General features: G+C 40.4%; 1 protein-coding gene across 19 annotated transcripts in view; it reads left to right on the top strand.

Moving 5' to 3' along the window:
• RGS6 (regulator of G protein signaling 6) overlaps positions 1-20,078 on the top strand; it is a 615,519-nt gene that overhangs the window by 22,531 nt on the left and 572,910 nt on the right. For all 19 annotated transcript variants that reach the window (XR_008687250.2, XR_016038168.1, XM_088839478.1 and 16 more), the window contains one exon: positions 3,826-3,929. Coding sequence is in view for 16 of the 19 variants with exons in the window: in XM_088839478.1 (XP_088695604.1) it covers positions 3,846-3,929 (84 nt within the window). In the remaining 3 variants the exon portion in view is untranslated. The remainder of the gene's footprint in view (positions 1-3,825; positions 3,930-20,078) is intronic.

The raw sequence follows: 20,078 nt of genomic DNA, 5'->3' as shown, positions 1-20,078 counted from the left end.
TCAGTGTTTGCGCCAAGATTAAATGTTGAGTCCTACGGCACCTAGTGGCAGGTGCTGGTATTACAGGAATTGCTTCATGGGGAGGGGAGCGGGCTCGCTACCCTATCAGTTCGGTGATTTTTTGAGTTCAGCATGAATATGGCCATGATTAGAGGCGACGAGCTAGTATATAGGCAGTGACGATGGAAGAGAGGCAGCATGGGACATTCTGTGAGTCTCTGAAGAAAAGTTAGAAATTTGAAGTTCTGAGTTTCAAAGGCGGAACTGGAATCCTAAGGATGTGTACCTGATATCCAGTTAGGGCTGTGGTTTGACCTGGTTCCAGCAGCTAGTTAGTTGCAGATCAGGTGAGGCGTCCAGGCTTCTCGGATTAGAGGGCTTTCAACTATGCTGGGGCTGTGGTTTGTGACGGATAAGAAAACAAAGGCACAGAGAGGTAAAGTAACTTGCCCAGATCACTCAGCTAGGTGTGGAGCCTGGATTCAGACTTATATCTGTCCAGTGACAGAGGCCAGCTTGTCACCACTAAGCTAGCATGTCTCTCCTTGGAGATTGTGAAATGCATGGTGGTAACTCATTTGCCCTTTTCCTCTTTTATTAGTTGAAAGTGAGTGTAGAAAAATATTATTATTGACATGTTTTCTTTCTATTGCATGTAGTTGGGTTTTTTCAGAAAAACATTCACGAATGTTGCTGCTGCTGCTGCTAGGTCGCTTCAGTCGTGTCCAACTCTATGTGACCCCATAGATGGCAGCCCACCAGGCTCCGCCATCCCTGGGATTCTCCAGGCAAGAACACTGGAGTGGGTTGCCATTACAAGTTCCTAAATTATTTGCTGTTTTTATATACGTGTGTATTTAAGTAACATAAGGAAGGTTTTGTTTTTCTCCACCACTAGATTTAAAACACTCTTATTTCATTTTTATTGTAGTTCACTTAAAAGTAAAAATTTATGCTATACTGTAATAAATGAGAACCTAGTTCTTTAATTTTAGGAACTCCAGCTCCATAGCCAGCGATTTAATTAGAACATCCTTACCTACACCTTTCACATCTAGTACTGTCTAACATCTGTTGAGATATAGACTAGAAAGTGCTTGCATCACTATTTTAGAAATGATTCTTTCTAGACATAGGAAAATTAAATGACTTGTCTGAATTTTAAAATGAGTTGATAGGGAAACCAAAAATAGAAGCTTTTCTACTACTTATTAGACTCACTAAAGTTCCAAACTAGAGGCTATTTGCATTCACTGAGCAGTCTGAAGTCCAGAGCCTGGTTCACCAGCCTGTTTTAATACATAGGAATGTTGCTGTTGAGGGTAGGGAGTGGCCAGGGAAAGGCAGAAGGAGGGCTGACACCTTTGTTTCCATGTTATTTTCAATCTTGCTATTATTGCACAGTTTTTTGGGGCAGAGAGGGAGGGAGGGAGATAATATGCTCATTAAAGTGAAAGTGTTCATTTTGAAGTAAAGCAATAGAAACCCAAGATGGCTCTGTTACATAGGTAAATGAGACACATAAATAGACTCAGGTTTTAATGCTCAGTCATGTTCTGTGTTCAGGTAAAAGAGGAAGTAAGTAGTTGTTTAAAAATGAAACTGCGTGTTGTTCATTTAACTGTAAGCGACTGATTAGAATAATAATGAGTGTTTCCTTGTAGTACAATATTCATAGAAATACTGACATTATAGTGGATAGAGATAATAGAATTATGTTCTTTATCTCTGCTTGTAATCTGTTAAAATGCAGCCTAATTCATAAATGATGAAGAAAACAAGCAGCATTATTCAAATGGGATACTTGGGGCAATTAAATTCTTCGCATAAATTGCAAATTCCTGTCTCTTCCCCATCTCCTGCCCAAATTTGTTTTTATAGGATGACCTTTGGTACCAACTTATTTTTCTAATAAAATGTTTCCTGAGTTTATATTTTAAATTGAAATGGCCTTTTCTGTCAAGTATGGTATTTATAAAAGTTTTCTTTGATGAAAAGCCTATGAATTTTGTGCAAACAACCCAGGCAGGGTCTTAGATTAGCGATAACATTTGTATAGGACTTTTATGGCTTGATACGATACTTTACCCTCGATTTATTTGACCCTTAGCTGTGACTACTCAGTGAAATTCACATTTTACTGATGAGAGCAGTGTAGGGGAAGGTGACTTGGCATGCTTCTGGGCGCTAGTGGGCATTCAGCATGTTTGCTTTAAAAGACATTTAGCAAAGGAAACCAGCAGGTCATTTAACTTCTTTGAAGTCACCCAGTAAACAGTGCATCATACCAAGAACTGAAATTGCTTCTTTAACTAAAAAATTCCATATGCTCTCATTGTCTACTGCTGTCTTTTCAGGCTGTTTTAAAAAAAGGTCAAATTAAAAATGTTTATTTTTCTTAATTGAGATGAAATTTGCATAACTTAAAATTAATTTTAAGGTGTACATTTCAGTGGCATTAAGTGCCTTCACAGGGTTCTGCAGCCTTTGCCTCTATCTAGTTCAGACATGTTTCCCTCATCCCCAAAGGAGACCCCACATCCGTTAAACATCCAGTTCATTCCCTCCTCCCCTCAACTGCTGGTAACTACGAATCTGCTTTCTGTCTTTGTGGATTTCCCTTTGCTAGATATTTAATGAAATGGAATATGGACTGTCTTAGTCCCTTTAGGCTGCTATCATAGAGTGCCAGAGACCCGGTGACCTATGAACAACAGAAATTTATTTCTCACAGTTCTAGAGACTGGGAAGCCCAAGATCAAGGCTTAAGTGGATTTGGTGTGTGATCAGAACTCAATTCCCTCTTCATGTATGACTTTCTTCTGCTTGGGTCCTCACTTGGTGGAAAGGCGCACTCTGGGATCTCTTTCAGCAGGACACAAATCCCATCACACTCTCTACCTCTTAATTCTACCAGATTTGGGATTAGGATTTCAGCATATAAATTTGGGGGGGACAAATATTCAGTCCATCACAGTGACCTTTTATGTCTGGTTTCTTTTACTTAGCATAATGCTTTCAAGGCTGATCTATGTTGCAGTGTGTGTCAGTACTTTATTACTTTGCATGGCTGAACTCTATTCCATTGTAGAGACAGACCGTATTTTGTTTAGCCATTCATCAGTTGAGGGACATTGAGTTGTTTCCATGTTTCAGTGAATAGTGCTGTTCTGAACATAAGTGTTCAAATATTGGTTTGAATGCCTGCTTTTAGTTCTTATGAGTGGCATTGCCAGGTTATATGGTAAATTCTACGTTTGACTTCTTGAGGAACTAGCAAACTGTTTTCCATAGTGACCTAACCATTTTACATTCCTATCAACACCGTACAAGGGTTCTGATTTCCCTATCTCCTTGCCAATGCTTGTTTGAGTTAAAAAGTTATTATAACCATCCTGGTGTGTGTAAGTGATATCTCCTAGTGGTGTTGATTTGCATTTTCTTTATAAAATATTCACATTTTAAGACATAGAATTAATCATGAGATTTGATAAGACAAAATCAACATCAAATGATTGACTTCATCTATCTTCAGGAGATTTTTTAAGATTGCCATCTGATCACCCGTAGAGTGTATGATTCTGAGCTGAAAACAAAGCACACAAACCATGTGGCTTTGGAATGAGAAGCATGGATATGGATAATCAGACAACAATTACCCCTGACTTAAAAAAAAAAACCACTTAAACTAATGAGGAACAAAAAGCAATTACATCATGTTTCATTTCCATGCCACCTGCCAACACATACTTAGTTCTTTGCGTGGCAAAGCTTTCTTTATGTAATTTTTTCCTGTCTTAATGGTCTATTCATTTATTTTTGCAGTGTGAGTGAAGACACCCAGGATGGCTCAGGGATCCGGGGATCAGAGAGCAGTGGGGATCGCGGACCCAGAGGAGAGTTCTCCAAATATGATAGTCTACCGCAAAGTAAGGCATCTGGTTGAACGCTGGGTGCGCTGCTGTGTGTCTGTAATCTTTGGGGGTTGATGGTTGATGGGTGGCTCAACAAATGTTTTCTGCCTAAATGGCCTTGACTGATAATTGAACATAATTTTCTTCTCAGATCCTCAGATTCTCCAAGTTTAAAATTCAAGGAAGCTAGGCTGGTATCGAACATTTGGAAAACATTATGTGGCTTAGTTTTCTTTAAACCAAAGATTGCCTAAAAATGCAGATGGACATGTATTGTCCTTTCATGTCAAGGCCTTTGTGTAACATTAATTAATCAAATGTTCTTCAAACCCATAGTACTCATAAGATCTGTTCTGAATGCTGTTGGAAGGACACAGAGGTGTGTTTGTATTTGGTGCTTTACAGCTGGTAGGAGACATAAGATGTATGCAGATCACTGTTATAGAGTCTAAGTGTTAATTTCTGAAAAAGAAATGCAGGTAGAGTGTTCCATAATCTCAGAGGAGGTGGGCAACTACTTCCAACCTCAGAGATCTGTCATAGACTGTGGAGGAGAGGCCTTTGAACTCAGGTTTAAAGTCTCCACAGGATTGCTTTACGTGGAAAGCAGAAAGGTAGAGCAATATTCCAGGCAATGCGATGCTTTGCAAAGGCAAAGAGAGGGAGTAAGTGAAGGGCAACCAGAACCGGTTAGCTTGGGCAAAGGATGACTTACAAGTGATTGGAGGAGATGGAGGTGAGATTTAGAGCAGAGTCTGGATGGAGCCACATTTTAGAATGTTGAGTCACAGGCAATTTAATCATTAAAAACTTAGTGCCAGGAGTTGTAAAAACAACATTTTTTTGGGATTATGAGCCTTGCCCCGGTGTGGCTCTTATCCCCAAGTGGACTATCATCAAGGGTGGAGGCTTTGGCAGGGGTTGGGGGTGCTTCTATATCCCCCCTTGGAAATGAGCAGGACTGAGCAGGAGGTTTAAAGAGTCTGAATTAACAACAATTTTGAAACAGAATGAAAATAAAATCAGAAGTTGAATGGAGAGTCAAAGAGGACTGGGTTTTTGCCCTTGGGTGATAGAAGGGCATCGGTGCTATTAATTCAAATAGAAATATTTGGAAGCATATGTTTTAAAGGAAGGAAATATGGCACATTGGTTTTACTTGTACATTGCTGAATTTGAGAAAATAGTTGCTGTTTCTCATATACTTTTTAATGTTTGAATGTTTGTGCAAACGGAGCCGAACTACGTCATATATATAAAAATAAGGGAAATAAGATCATACTCATTTGTTTTGCTAAATATTTGAGTTCTCTGCTGGGTTATGTGTATTCTGCAAGACTCTGTGTTCTATGTTAATCATATGAACAGTGTTGAACTAGATACTCCTGGATGATCAATATGGTGAATTTTTCTCTTCTCCTTGTAAAAATAGAACTCTCAGAGTACTCTTGCTTTTAATACTATATTCCTTAATCCTTTGCTTTACAAAAGAATGCTTAGTTAACCCATCTCTAAGAGAGATGCTTATTAAGTTGTAGTAAAGAAAAAAGATCAGTGAGGCTAACCAAGCTGTGAGACATGTAAAATAACATAAAGACATTTATTCATTACCTTCTTATCCTACCTCAGACTGGGAGACCCTGTGCCAGACTTGTAGAAATGTGGGGTTTGAAGTCAGACCTGGGTTAAAGCGGCAACTCTGCCACTTCCAAGCTGTGTGACCTGGAGTCAGTTAAATAACTTCTGTGAGTCTCTGTTTTTTTTTAATCTATAAAAGCGGGGGAAAAGGTGGGAGGAAAGATGGCACCTCATGAAGTTATTGTGAAGATTCATTTGGATAAAGTCAATAAAGCATCGCACATCCTGCTTGGCACCGAGGTAGTCCATGATGAAGGCTTCTTTTCCTTTTATCTTTTTTCTTCTAGAGACAGTGACACTTGGAGAGGAAATAAATTATGAAATTGTATAAATGTTGGTGCTGTTAAAAAGGTGCATTCATACAGCGAGTTGCCTTATAAGACACAGGAAAACAATGCAAATATTTTTATATTATTCAGGAGATTGCAAATCAATGGATTATTAAAGGTTAATAGGAGATGTAAAGGTCATGCAATCCAAACACCTTTCTACAAGAACGTTTGGTATTATGTGGAAGGGGGTAACTCCCTACAGGTTGTGGGAACTTGATTTTTTATTTTTTGGGTGGTACCAGGAGCCTCTTAATTTTTTAGTGTAATTTAGGGATAAAGTTGTAAAATGCTGTAATTTTTCAGAGAAATGACTACTAGTTATTTGGTTTCTACATTGGAAATCTATCTTGCTTCCTTATGACAAATCTGTGGTGGGTATATATGTGTTCATGTTATTTGCTATGGTAGTTAATTGATATAAAAGAGACATCGGATCTATTCAATCTGTTAGAAAGAAAGCAGACACACTTATCGCCCAGTATGGGTCCAGGACCTGGAATCATTTAAATCTGGTTAATTGGACTAACTTAAGCCCCAGTTGTGCTTGAAGCATGGGATGTCCACCTAGTTCTCTGCTGTAGACTGGCCACTGGCTGTGACCAAGACTTAGACACTATCCTCAAGGTGTAGGTAAAGATTGAATCGTGAAACCAAGGTTGATTAAAAATATTTTTATGGAAGTCCTCTTATGTAATGATTTATTCAAGGTCGGAGCTATAAAATCAACCCTTTCCTCAGAGGTCTATAACAGAAATTCGCATTTAAAAATGTGCACATAATGCTTTCATTTTAACTTTTGTTCTCTGACTTGTTTGTTTCTTTCTCTTGTCAGATGTTTTCAGTGTGAAATTTTTGCCTGGACTGTGTTGTGTTGATTCAGATGCTGACATTTAAAAAGCTAAATCTAGAGAAAAGGAGCTTTTGAGTAAAGCTCCGATTAATAAGTGGGGTGATTATGTCCATAGTGTTGTTGTGACTTTTAAATGCCAGTTAGGAGGGTAACCTTCTGACATATGAGTAATGATGGGTGGGTTTCTTAAGCCTACACTTTTCAGAATACTCTTCATTTTCTTTTCATGTTTTCTATGTCATTAACTGTGAGAAGTTGTACTTTCCCAAGGCATGGTTTATTTATTGACTTGAGCAGGCTTTCTAATTTAGTTTTTTTATCCTTCATATTCACATTTTGGATAGGAGGTGTTGCATGAAAAATGTATTGGTCACATTAAAAATCTATTTAAAAGAAAATATTAATTATTAATTAAATTGCCTAGACCTGTTAAATTTTTTTTTTTTTTTTTTTTTACTGTTCCTAAATCCAAAAGATCCTGGGGGGTCATTGAACCTGGCTGTATATCAGATCATTTAGGGGTACTTTATAAAAATACTGGCCCTCAAAGGACCCTTGGGCTTCCCTGCTAGCTCAGCTGGTAAAGAATCTGCTTGCAATGTGGGGAGACCTGGGTTTGATCCCTGGGTTGGGAAGATCCCCTGGAGAAGGGAACGGCTACCCACTCCAGCATTCTGGCCTGAAGAATTCCATGGACTGTATCAGTCAGTTCAGTTCAGTCGCTCAGTCGTGTCCGACACTTTGCAACCCCATGAATCACAGCACGCCAGGCCTCCCTGTCCATCACCAACTCCCGGAGTTCACTCAAACTCATGTCCATCGAGTCGGTGATGCCATCCAGCCATCTCATTCTCTGTCGTCCCCGTCTCTTCCTACCCCCAATCCCTCCCAGCATCAGACTCTTTTCCAGAGAGTCAACTCGTCGCATGAGGTGGCCAAAGTATTGCAGTTTCAGCTTTAGCATCAGTCCTTCCAATGAACACCCAGGATTGATCTCCTTTAGAATGGACTGATTGGATCTCCTTGCAGTCCAAGGGACTCTCAAGAGTCTTCTCCAGCACCACAGTTCAAAAGCATCAATTCTTCGGCGATCAGCTTTCTTCACAGTCCAACTCTCACATCCATACATGACCACGGGAAAAACCATAGCCTTGACTAGACAGACCTTGGTTGGCAAAGTCATGTCTCTGCTTTTTAATATGCTATCTAGGATGGACTGTATAGATGGATGCAATTCCATGGATTACAAAGAGTTGGACACAACTGAGTGACTTTCACTTTCAGAGGACCCTCAAGTTGGTTTTGTTTAATAGGTCTGAGCTGGATCCTAGAAATCTGAGTTTTAAAGTGTTCTCTAGAGAATGTGATGCCCAGCTAAGTCTGAAACACATTTATTTAGTGTATTTTATTACATCCAGGTGCAGTATGCATTGTAAAGTCATGGAGAAGTTGGTATCCTTGAAGGGGGTTTTTGATTTTGTAATTATTTGCAGATCTTACAAGATGTAGAAAAAGAAGGCTCTTATTGAGTTAGAATTAAGGAATTTTAGTGACTTCATCTTAAGAGATTTTTTAGTCAATATTCTCATTTTATAGATGGAAAAACTGAAGTATAGGAAAGATGTATAACTTGCTGAAGGTTACTTGGCGATTTCCTTGTGAACCCGTGATGGGGTCCTGGTGACTTGAAAGGCCCAGTTGGTATCCTTTCTCCCATCGACTTATCAACCACAAACTACCATTTCTACATGTTGGGGCTAAAAGCCATTAGTTAAACTAATGAAAATATCATGTGGCAGATCTTTGATTTTTGAGGTTATTCTCCATGGTGTGACTTGGGGTACTTTTGAACATGTGTAATGCTCAAGCTTCATTCTGCTTGCTAGTGCTCTTGTTTCTTGGGTGAAGATGTTCTGAAATGTTTGCTTTCTTTAATAACTAGTAATTCTTTGGAGTGAGAGTAGGTTGCTTTCTGATTTTATTTGGTTCCAAGTGGTGTTGATAATGTCTCTTGACAAATTTCCACCTGGGTTGGTCATTTGATTTGGTAGAACTCTGGGAAATTAAGTGGCAGGTGGTTGTTGTTTAGTTGCTAAGTTGTGTCTGACTCTTTTGCAACCCCATGGACTGCAGCCCACCAGGCTCCCTGTCCATGGGATTTCCCAGGCAAGAATACTGGAGTGGGGTCCCATTTCCTTCTCCAACTCAGAGATTAAACCCACGTCTTCTGCACTGGCAGGGATTCTTTACCGCTGAGCCAACCAGGGAAGCCCCCAAATGGTCGGTACACAGAGGAAATTGTAGCTTCCTGTGACCCAGGTTGGGAAGGTCAGGAGGTGGTACGTTATGTCGGAAGATGCCAAACAGGGAGCTGAGAGCTCTGGCTCACGTAATGCTTTGGTTTTCCCGATGGGGAACTTCATCTTCCTGGCTCTGTTTCTTATTTTGCCTTCCTCCTTCCCAACTAAGAAACACTTCTTACCAAAAAAAAAAAAAAAATTAGTCTATGTAAAATAGAAAGAAGCTGGATAAAATTAACCCTGTTTACCCACAGGGTAAACTTAATAAGTAAACTCAATAAATAAGATACTGTTTGACTTCTTTTCCTCTTATGCAAAGTGATGGGGTTGGACTAAATAATGTGCACAGGAGGTTTCAGCAGTGATTTCAAGAAAGCTGGCAACAGGACGTTGCTTCAGAATTCACTGAAGGCAGTTGTCGAGGCTGTGCAGCTGAGAGCCGGAACCTGCAGACCCTGGGGACCAAGGCGTGATGAGGATTTTAAACTATTTAGTTAGCAAATATGTATTGAGTGTCATTTGTGTGCCAGACACAGATGCTCGGAAGGCAGGATGAATGCTGTTCCCTGAAAGAACTCATTGGCCGGTGGGGCAGAGGTGGATAACTAGGCAATTGCAGTGCACAGAGAGATAAGCTGAGGGGTCCGGGAGGAGGTAGAAGGATCATGAGGCCCATATCAGAAAAGGGGATGATGGTGTCATAGAAGGCATCCAGAGAGTTGGGTTCCTGCCTTAATTCTTGAAAGATAAATGAGAGTTAACCTTGCAGACAATGGGAGAAGAGGTGGGAAGGCAGAGGGACTAACACGCGTGAAGGGGCAGAGTTGGGATGTTGTATGCTGAGTTCCGGAAGCGACAGGTGCCTGTTTTCTTGGTGCTATGTTTCTGTGATGGAGAGTTGAGAAATAAAGCTGGCTAGTTAAATTAGGGCCAGATCATAGAAGAGCATGCGCACCAGACCAGGAGTGCGGCTGCTCTGTGGGCATCTTTTCTTTGTGTCTCCACCCCCGCTCCACTCCTCCATGGGCCGCCCACTGTGCCACTTGGACGACATCTACAGGGCTCCCAGGACCTCTGACTTTCAACTCGATTTGGTCAACAGGGGCCTGGGAAGACATGGGAGCAGGGAAGAAGGGGAAGGTCAGGGTATTTCTGCCCTTGACCTCCTCTCGGCAAGGTTTGCCACGGACTGTGTCCCATGACTGAAAGTCACTGCTCCTTTCTAGGCAGACTGCTCTCCTCCTCTGGGTCCGGACACCTTTTTCTTCTGCTCATCCTTTCGGGCCTTGAGATGGTTCCAGTTTGTATCAGTAATTTATCGCTGTATAACAGATTACCTCAAACTCAGTGGCTTAAACAGAACATTTATTGCCACAGTTTCTAGGGGTTCATAATCCCAAGTGCAGGTTAGGTGGGTCCTCTGGCTCAGGGTATCTCACAAGCTATGGTCAAGATGTAGCAGGTTCATCTGAAGGCTCAACCGGAGAAAGCCCCACATCCAAGCCCACTTACATGGCTGTCGGTGGGATTCAGTTCCTCAAGGGCTTTTGAGTGACGGCCTCAGTTCCTCACTGTGTGTGGTCGGGAGGCGACTCTCAGTTCCTTGCCATGTGCCTCTGCATAGGACGATTTGCAACACGGAAGCCTGTTTCATCAGAGCAAGCAAAGAAAAGGTGGAAGGGGGTGGGTGGCAGTGGGAGTCACGCTATTTTATAACCAAATCTTGGACATGATGCTCCATCTCTTTCATTAGGGACAAGTCATTAGGTCTAGCCCTCAATCAAGGTGAGGGGTTTGGGCAGGAGCACAAATCCCCAGAAGTGGAGATCATCAGGGGTCACTTTGGAAGCCATCTACTCCGTGGTTCTACTTCCACAAATGAGAGGTTTCTGAATGTGCCTTTATGGTTCCCCTATGCCCTGCCACTTGTTTACATTTGGTCCTTTTGGAAATAAACCTTGCATGAATTGCCTTATATTTGATGTGCCATCTGTTTACAGATAAGCCTCTGACTCATACAGGTCTAATCCCCAAAGTGAAGGAACCTACTGAGATCCTGTTTTTCTTCATGAGGAAATTCTCCACGAAGTTAATTCAGGGAAGTTGTGTGTTCAGTGTGCAGAATGGGATTGTGGAGGGAGGCTGTAAGAGAAACGGTAGGATTAGTAAGCAGAGGAATAGTTTGGTGCTTTTACAGGAGTTCATGGGAGGAAAAAAGATGATGTCCAAATCAGTGACAGTGATAATGTAGATGAAGGGAAGTGCTTGAGAGCTGTTTAGGAGTTAGAATCTACAGGACTTGGTGATGGGCAAGATCCAGGGCAGATTTGAGGATAATGAGGGGGAATGAGAGGGGTTTTTCATAGGTTATACCTGAGAGTTGTCAGAAGGTCTGGGACCAACAAAATTTTGAACCAAGTAAGTGTGGAACTGGTTTGCCTTCCCCCTCCTCGCAGAGTGTCTTAGAAAGAGTTTGTAAATGGACCAGCTTATAAGGCTCTCTATTGTCACTGCCCCACTGGTTCACTTTTGACTGTGCACAAGTTGCTTCTATGTTTTATTAAGTTCAGTTTTGTCATTTGTGAAGTGAAAGGTTAACTGGGCTGAGTGATCTCCAAAGTCCTTCCAGTTCTAACATTCCAGGGCTTTGATGATCCATATTACAGAAATCCACATTTTATTATGTTTATTTTTTCATTGCCCCCTTTGCTTTCTTTTTAATTTTCTTTAAAAAGTTAACCCAAGTTAAAATTGAAAAGGAAGCCAGTATGTTTAAAACAAATACTTTTTGGCCTCAAACATAGGGCTGTCTTTTATCTATTCTTTTTTTTTTTTAGCATTAAATAAAATTCCCAAGGACAAACTACAGAGAGTGTTCTGGGTAACTAATTTAATTGTTCAATCTGCATTTTAAGATTCCTTTCATTAAATATTTTGAAGGTTCTTAATTGCCTTAGGAAAAAACTGTTCTGTTTTCCTTTTCCCCTAGGATTAAACTTGTGAGGGGAGAAGCTTCCCATCACATTATCTTGGTTGGCAGGAGACAGGAGTGCAGGCAAGTCCCAGACCAGTGGTATCAGTGTCCACAGATGAAAGGGATGGTATTTTTAGTCTGGAGAATAGCTCAGTGTGGTTTATTATGATGTATTTCCCTGAGTATAACTTTCTAGTTTGAAAGCCTTTGGTGTATTTAAGGCTTCATTTCACTTTTTCAAAAATTTCCCCTCACTTTGTTTCAAAGAGCCTAAGATTTTACACTTCAGCAGACAGTTTATTACTCTAACTATTGATATTCCTGTATCGTTACACTATGGAGAACCTTAATGGTCACAGAATAGATTCCCCATTTGCAAGATTTTGAACAAGAAAAACTAAAAGCTGATAAATACCTGTGAAAGGAAAATGAATGTATGTGTTAGTTGCTCAGTCGCGTCCAACTTTTTGTGACCCCATGGACTGTAGCCCACTAGGCTTCTCTGTCCATGGGATTTTCCAAGCAAGAACACTGGAGTGGGTTGCTATTCCCTTCTCCAGGGGATTTTCCCGACCCAGGGATTAAACCCAGGTCTCCCTCAATGCAGGCATATTCTTTACTGTCTGATCCACCAGTGTGTTTAAATCATTGCGGGGTAGGAAGGCTATTTTTAAAAAATCTGTTAGCTTTCCTTTAAAAATCAAAACTGAAAATGGACAATGAAAGAATGGAAAAAATATACCAAGCTTTAAATAGAGATATTGACATATAGTCACTCCAAAAAAATGTCCATACCTCTTTGGTGAATAATAATCAAAGCTGTAAATAAATCAAATGTCTCTTGAAAGGGGATTAGTTAAATAATTATTCATATTTGGGATGACCCCATAGTTAGGTTATTGGATTACTTTTCTGGTAGACCTAATAACTGCCTTGAAAGGGAGATGGTTACTGACATCCTGGGATATGGTCAGATTGACTGTTCTTTATCTTCAAAACCCTAAAAGACTTCACCATTTTTGTTCTATTTGCTAAATATAATAGTTATGCAGATGTACTGAAATTATTGTTTCCAATGTTTTAATAATTTTCTGCATCTCTGTGCTTACATCTGAAGTCCATTTTCTTTTGTCTGAAGAACTACCTGTAGTATTTTCTTTAGTACAGGTCTGCTGGACATAAATTCTAGGTATCTGTTTGTCTAAAAATAACTGTTTCATCTTCGTTTTTTGGAGGATGTTTTTCCTAGATATTGGAATTCTAGATTGTCAGTTATTTTCTTTCTACACTTTGATAACTTTCATTGTTTCTTGGCATCTATAATTTTTGTTCAAAAGTTGGTTTTTGTTCATAAGTTATCTGTCAGTTTTACTGTTACTTTGTTGACTATAATCTCTTTAGAAATCTAACTGCTTTCAAGATTTCTTTCACTTTGGTTTTTAGCAGTTTTACTATGAGATATTATTTTATTTTTATTATTCTTAAAGTTAATAGCAATTCTTTATATTTGATCGGTGTTTGGGAAATTCTCAGCCATTGAATTGTCAAGTATTGTTTATGTCTAGTTTCTCTTTTTACTCTTCTTGAGATTTTGTTCATATATTATGACTTTCTCTTTGTGTTTCATATTCCTTATGCTCTTTTCTGTATTTTTTATTCCTCTTTGTTTCAACATGGATATTTTCTAGTGACTTATTCTCCAGTTTTACAAATTCTTTCCTTAACTGTATCTAAACTGTGGTTAAATCCATTCAGTGGAAATTATAACTTTTAACTATCGCTATTTAAATTCTAAAATTTCCATTGAATTGCTATTGATAGTTTCCAGTTTCCTCTGTTTTGTCATTTAATTCCTTAAATGTATTAATCATAGTTATTAAGTGAGTATCTGATATGTCAAAATCTATATCTCTTGCTGGATTGTTTATATTTCCTTTACATTTTTTTCTAGTTATTTTTTATTAAGTTCAAAACATTGTACAACTAACATTGGAGAGGTAATTTTTAAGGTTCTGGGGGAATATTATCTTATTTCCCCAACCAGGGATCAAACTGGTGCCCCCTACAGTGGAAACGTGGAGTCTTAACCACTGGACTGCCAGGGAAGTCTAAGAGAGGACCTAGTTCTGTTTCTGTTTTTTTCCTTTTCGGTCAGTTAGGCAAGTGGCAGATTACCTTAATCTAACTCAGTACAGAGATTGTGTAAAATTGCATTTTAGTTCTTGTTAGAGCTAGTATATTTCTAGATCACTTTTTCTCTTGGGTGTGAGCTCTTCTGGTCCCAGTAAAAACCCAGGATGTTTACTCATTTCCTCATCCTTAACTCTGACCTTCAGTTGTTGTCCCTTAAGCTCCATGAGACTGCTGAAAGCACCGATCAGCTTCTTGGTCGTGCCTTTGGCTTAAGAAATTGGCAGTGTCCTGAGAGGAAAAAGAAACTCTAATTGCCAGGCTTATCTTCTTGGCTCTCTTCTTGCAGCTCTCTTCTTGCAGATCTTGGTTTAAAGTTCTTATTGCCTTGGTAGTGCTCCAGTACCGTCAAACAAATTTAACAAAAACGGTTTTCAGTCTTTCTGGTTGCTCTCAGCAGGAGGGTTATTCTGAAACATTTAGTCATTGACAGAAGTAGAACCTCAGCACATTGACTTTGAACATTGTCTCTGATAGCCTTGGTTTGCTCTTAAAATGTTTTAGAAAAGACATTTCCTAAGTGGTTTATTGGTCAAGGGTGGCAGTGGTAGAGATGAGAAAAATTTTGGTATGTTTAGGAAGTAGAATTGACTTGGAGGGTGAGAGAGAGGATTGGAGGCTGATGACTCAAATATGGGCCTGGGTGTTTGGTGGCAGCAGTCACTGGGGTAGGTAGGAGGGAAAGGAGGATTCAGTTCAGTTCAGTTCAGTCGCTCAGTCGTGTCTGACTCTTTGCGACCCCATGAGGCTAAAGTATAATACAGTACCCAAATGGCATTTATTCACCCCAACCCAGTTCTGCAGAACTCTCGGAAGGGGGACTATGCTAGGCAAATAACTCTAAGGTGAAATGGTCCTGAAAAGAAACTTTAACTCAAGGAAGTCTTGTTGTTTAGTCACTAAGTGGCGTCCTAATTTTTTGCGACACCATGGGCCCACCAGGCTCCTCTAGCCCTGGGATTTGCCAGGCAAGAATACTGGAATGGGTTGCCATTTCCTTCTCCAGAGGATCTTCAGGACCCAGAGATCAAACCTGTGTCTTCTGCTTGGCAGGCAGATTCTTTACCACTGAGCCGCCAGGGAAGCCAAATGAAATCCTACCCAGCTCCAAAGACCTTTTTGGTCTAGAAAACAGGACATAGCTTATATCTGTCAGTATGACACTTCTGAATATTTTTCTGTTAATTTCCTAGGGCTGCTCTAATAAATTACCACAAACTGTGTGGCTTAAAGTAATAGAAACTTATGCTGTCACAGTTCAGGAGGCTAGATATATAAGGTCAGGTTGTCAGCAGGGTCACACCTCCTCTGAATGCTCTAAGGAAGAATCCTTCCTTGCCTCTTCATAGATTCTGGTGGCTGCCAGTAATCCTGGGTGTTTCTTGGATTGTAGCTGCATCAATTCAGTTTTGTTTCCATCTTCACATGGCCTTCTGCTTCTGTGTCTTCACATGGCCTACTTATGAGGACCCACCCTAATCCAGTCCAATTCAGAGCTGATATTCACTTAATTAATTACACTTGCAAAGGCCCCATTCCCAAATAAGGTCACATACACAGGCACCAGGGCTTCAAATGTCAACATATCATTTTGGGGACACAATTCAACCCATAATAGTTTCTAATATTTCTCTCCCTGAAGCTTAGTGCTCCTTGCAAAAAGAAAAAAACCAATCAACCAGTAGTATATATCTTGAACATCTGCTTCTGGTAAGGCACTGTGCTTTATTCCCCCCCACACTTTTGTAGGGGAATAAAAAGTAGGATACCACATGCTCCCTGTCCTAGACAATTGTACAGTCCACTTGGAGAGCCCAGAAGTGGTGCAAGATTAAGGAAGAAACTAAGCATTTACTGGCTCCACACTGTATACAACATGCTATCCTGAGTGCGGTACATACACTGAATCATTTACTCATTAGAATAGCTTGTTAGGTGGGTGGTGGTCACGCTATACTACAGGTAAGGAAACCAAGTTTCAGAAGGATTAAATAACTGATATGGGTATTTGAATCTGGGCTTGCTTTTTATTTTGGACTTCCCTGGTGGCTCAGACAGTAAAGCGTCTGTCTACAATGTGGGAGACCTGTGTTCGATTGCTGGGTCGGGAAGATTTCCTGGAGAAGGAATGGCAACCCACTCTAGTACTCTTGCCTAGAAAATCCCATGGATGGAGGAGTCTGGTGTCCATGGGGGTCACAAAGAGTCAGACACGACTGAGTGACTTCACTTCACTTTCTTTATTTTAAAGCATATGTCTGTGTGTGTTTAAAAACAAATAAACTGAATTATGTAGAAAAAGAAAAAAGGGAAATTTCAGGGCATTTGTAATTATTTACAGGAGAGTTGGCGTACACAGGATGGGCATACAGAGGAAAAGACATTTGGAGAGAGATGAGTTGACTTACATCTTTAAGAAAGGGAGGATTTGGTCTGGTAGAAAAATAGCCAAGAAATGACTCTAGGTGATGGGTGCTGTATGAGATGATAAGAAACCATAAGATGTGTTTAGGAGATAGTATATTTTATAATGCTAAATCCAGGAGTTGTACCTGGTGTAATAATAGCCTCATTCTTCATATGGAGACCCTGAAGCAAGAAATCATAAAACATTTTTAGTTCTGAAACCCACATGGCAAGATATCGGTACAGCTGAGCTTTCCGCCAACTGATTTTCTTTCTCCTCTCCCTCTTAAAAAACAACTTGTTTTCCATTTAAAAAATAATAACTCAATTTGAAAGAATCGAAGCATGAACTATAGAAAAATATCTACCATGCAAATATGTTAATATTTTGTTAATAACATCTACCATACAATTAATATTTTGGTCTGTTTCCTCCCAGCTTTTAAAATTTGTAACAGCAGCATATATATTATATGTTAACCTAATGGATAATCACAGCACATTAACTATTTTGTGTTTCCCTGCCATATCTTAAGCATTAATCTGTGCTACAATATGTTATCATAATTTTAAATGTTGCTTAATATTCCAAGCAGATAATGTCCCATAATTTAATTACTTAGTCTCTTATAATTAATAGCAAAAGTTAGACTTGCGAGGTCAAAAAGCCTAAACTATATTATAACTCCTGATCCACAGAACATACACATATTTTTTTCTAGAAGAGCAATCTTGGTTTTTTGCATGGATGGACTGGGTTTCCCTGGGCTGCTATCACAATTCTGTTTCAACAGACTACAGAAGAGAGTGGAGATTTCTAATAATCAGGTCAGTGTTTTCTTCACTCTCAACCTCTAAGCCAGATTTTTCTAGTCCTGGTTTCTGACTAGCTTTGCAGCCCCACCCTTGTCTCGAGAGCCCCAGTGCTAGGAGATTCAGAAACTTTCAACCTGGATCCTTTCCAAGCCATTTGCTATTTTGTCCTCTATTTGTTTTTCTTAAGCAACTAACTAAATAAGAATAACATCTCAGCCTCTTTCCACTCCCCACGGCATTTTCCCTGCCTGCGCCACCCCTGCCTACAGTTTAACCATGGGGTTGCTTCTTATATTTTAAAGCTCAATACAAAAGCACAGTCCTGAGAAGCAGCCAAGTTCTACAGCCAAGTTTGAAGAATAAAACTTTAAAACAGCTCTTCTGTCACACACTGGAGAGGGGAGGCAGGCTTTGCTATAAATAAGTCACATTCCATTTCTATCTCATCCTTTGCAGTCCTCTTGGGTAATGCTTTTCGTATATAACTACAGTGTTCTCAAACTGCCCACTCAGCCTTTCAACTTGCCATCTTATATCTCATTTTATTTAAATGTTCGGTAGTTCTGGAGTTTAAGGACCCTGCTGCATAAGAGGGGATAGAACTTTTCATCCTCCAGGGTTAGGTGTCATGAGATAAACTGGCCAACTTGTTAGAAACTATAGTTTACCTGGAACATTTTTTAGCAGCTTCCCGTATCAGCTTTCTATTGCTGCTGTAACACATCACAGAACTAAGTTTGAAGGGGTTTCCCAGGTGACTCAGTGGTAAAGAATCTTCCTGTAATGCAGGAGATGTGGGTTCGATACCTGGTCAGGAAGATCCCCTGGAGAAGCAAATGGCAGTTTTCTAGCCTGGGAAATCCCATGGACAGAGGAGTCTGAAGGGCCACAGTCCATGGGGTTGCAAAGAGATGGATAGGACTTAGTGACTGAACAAAAACAACAAAAACCAAGCAGCTTGAAACAAAACAGATTTATTCTCTTAGAGTTCTGGAGAACTCTAAGAAGGTGAAAATGATTTGGCTGGGCTTCATTCTCCCTGGAGGCTCTGGGGGAGAATCCATTTCCTCGCTTTCTCTGGAGGCTGCCCACATGCCTCTCCTCAGGAACCCCCATCACTCTGACCTCTGCTTTGGTCACTGTGTCTTTCTCTGACCTCCTGCCTCCGTCTCATAGGAACCCTTGATTACATGAAACCCACTCAGATATCCAAAGCTGACCTCCCCATCTCAAGCCCTTAACTTTGTCATGTTTGCAAAGTACCTTGTGCCATGGGAGGTAGTGTATTCACAGGTTTTGAGGATTAGGACGTAGATATCTTTGGAAAGGGTATTTATTTGGCTGGTCACACTGTCTATCTGAGGAAAGGGAAAGAAAATTAATTTCGGAATTTTATCTTTTTTTCATAGCTAGGATATGCTAGGAAGGAAGGATTGTTATTCCTTTCAGTGTTTAGTAGATATGTGGTGGATTGATTAAGTCTGGGATATCCATTTGTATTGGGTCAAGTCCATTAGAGGGCAGATAAGAGAAGTCTTTCAGCAGTTAGCAGTGAGGATGGGTGGGTATTTCAGTCAAAGATCTTCCTTCCTCTTCCCTGGGTATTCAGGACACAAGCAAGCCGTTAATAGTGAAGGTATATGAAAGGCTTCCCTGGTGGTCCAGTGGTTAAGAATCCACCTTGTAATGCAGGAGACACGGGTTTGATCCCTGGTCGGGGAACTAAGATCCCACATGCCATGGGGCAACTAAGACCTTGTGCCTAAGTTACTGAGCCTGTGCACTCCGGAGCTGGTGTGCTGCAATAAAAGATCCTGCGTGTGGCAACTAAGGCCCAATGCAGCCAAATAAATAGAATTTTTTTTTTCTTTTAAAAGGAAATGACGAAGTAGGTGCATTCACAATCAGTGAAGGAAAACCTCTTTTGTGGTGGCCCCCGATGGTGTGAGCTCCTTAGAGGACTGTTTGTCTCCTGGTATTTTCTACTTTAGAATCTATAAAAATTAGGGTACTGAGCAATATAATGAATAAACACTTTCCTCATGGCTGGCCAGCCAGGAAAGTCTGAAGACCATGACCTCACTTTAAAAAAAAAACAAAAAACAAGAGGAGTGCTGGCAAAATGCACTTGCCTTAGCCTGAGAGGAATGCCAGTCTGCTGGTGGACTTTCCTGAGGCCTCTCTTTCCACCTTTATCATGTGCTGGCAAGGAGCTGTGACATGTCATGGCCAACAACAGGCACACAAGTGCTCATGCTGGCAGTAAAACTGCCCATGGAGAGTGTGACCCTGGATACTAGAAGGGTTCATGGCAGATGAGCCCCTCCGAGGAACTAGTCCAAGAAGGGGATGATAGAGCCTAACTGTCAGGAAGGGATTGGAGTGAGTGAACTTTTTCTTCCTGAAAGAAATAGCTAATATCATTAGCTTCACTGCCTTCCTGGGAAGGAGAGGTCAGTAGCTGGAAAAAAAAAAAAAAGCTACTGCAACTGATAACATGTTACAACTTTAGGACAGTGGTCAGCAAACTACTTGCCCTGGGGCCTAATCCAGGCCACTTTTTATTCTTTTAAAGCTGTGTCAGGGTCTTAGTTGTGGCATGTGGGATCTAGTTCCCTCACCAGGGATCAAAGTGAAGCCCCTTGCTTTGGGAGCATG

The sequence above is a fragment of the Moschus berezovskii genome, chromosome 9 (assembly GCF_049115385.1).
Source record: "Moschus berezovskii isolate FMDL1 chromosome 9, NW_MosBer_1.0, whole genome shotgun sequence".
Classification (NCBI taxonomy): Eukaryota; Metazoa; Chordata; class Mammalia; order Artiodactyla; family Moschidae; genus Moschus; species Moschus berezovskii.
The sequence above is the reverse complement of the archived record's forward strand: the minus strand, read 5'-3'. Positions and strand labels throughout refer to the sequence as shown.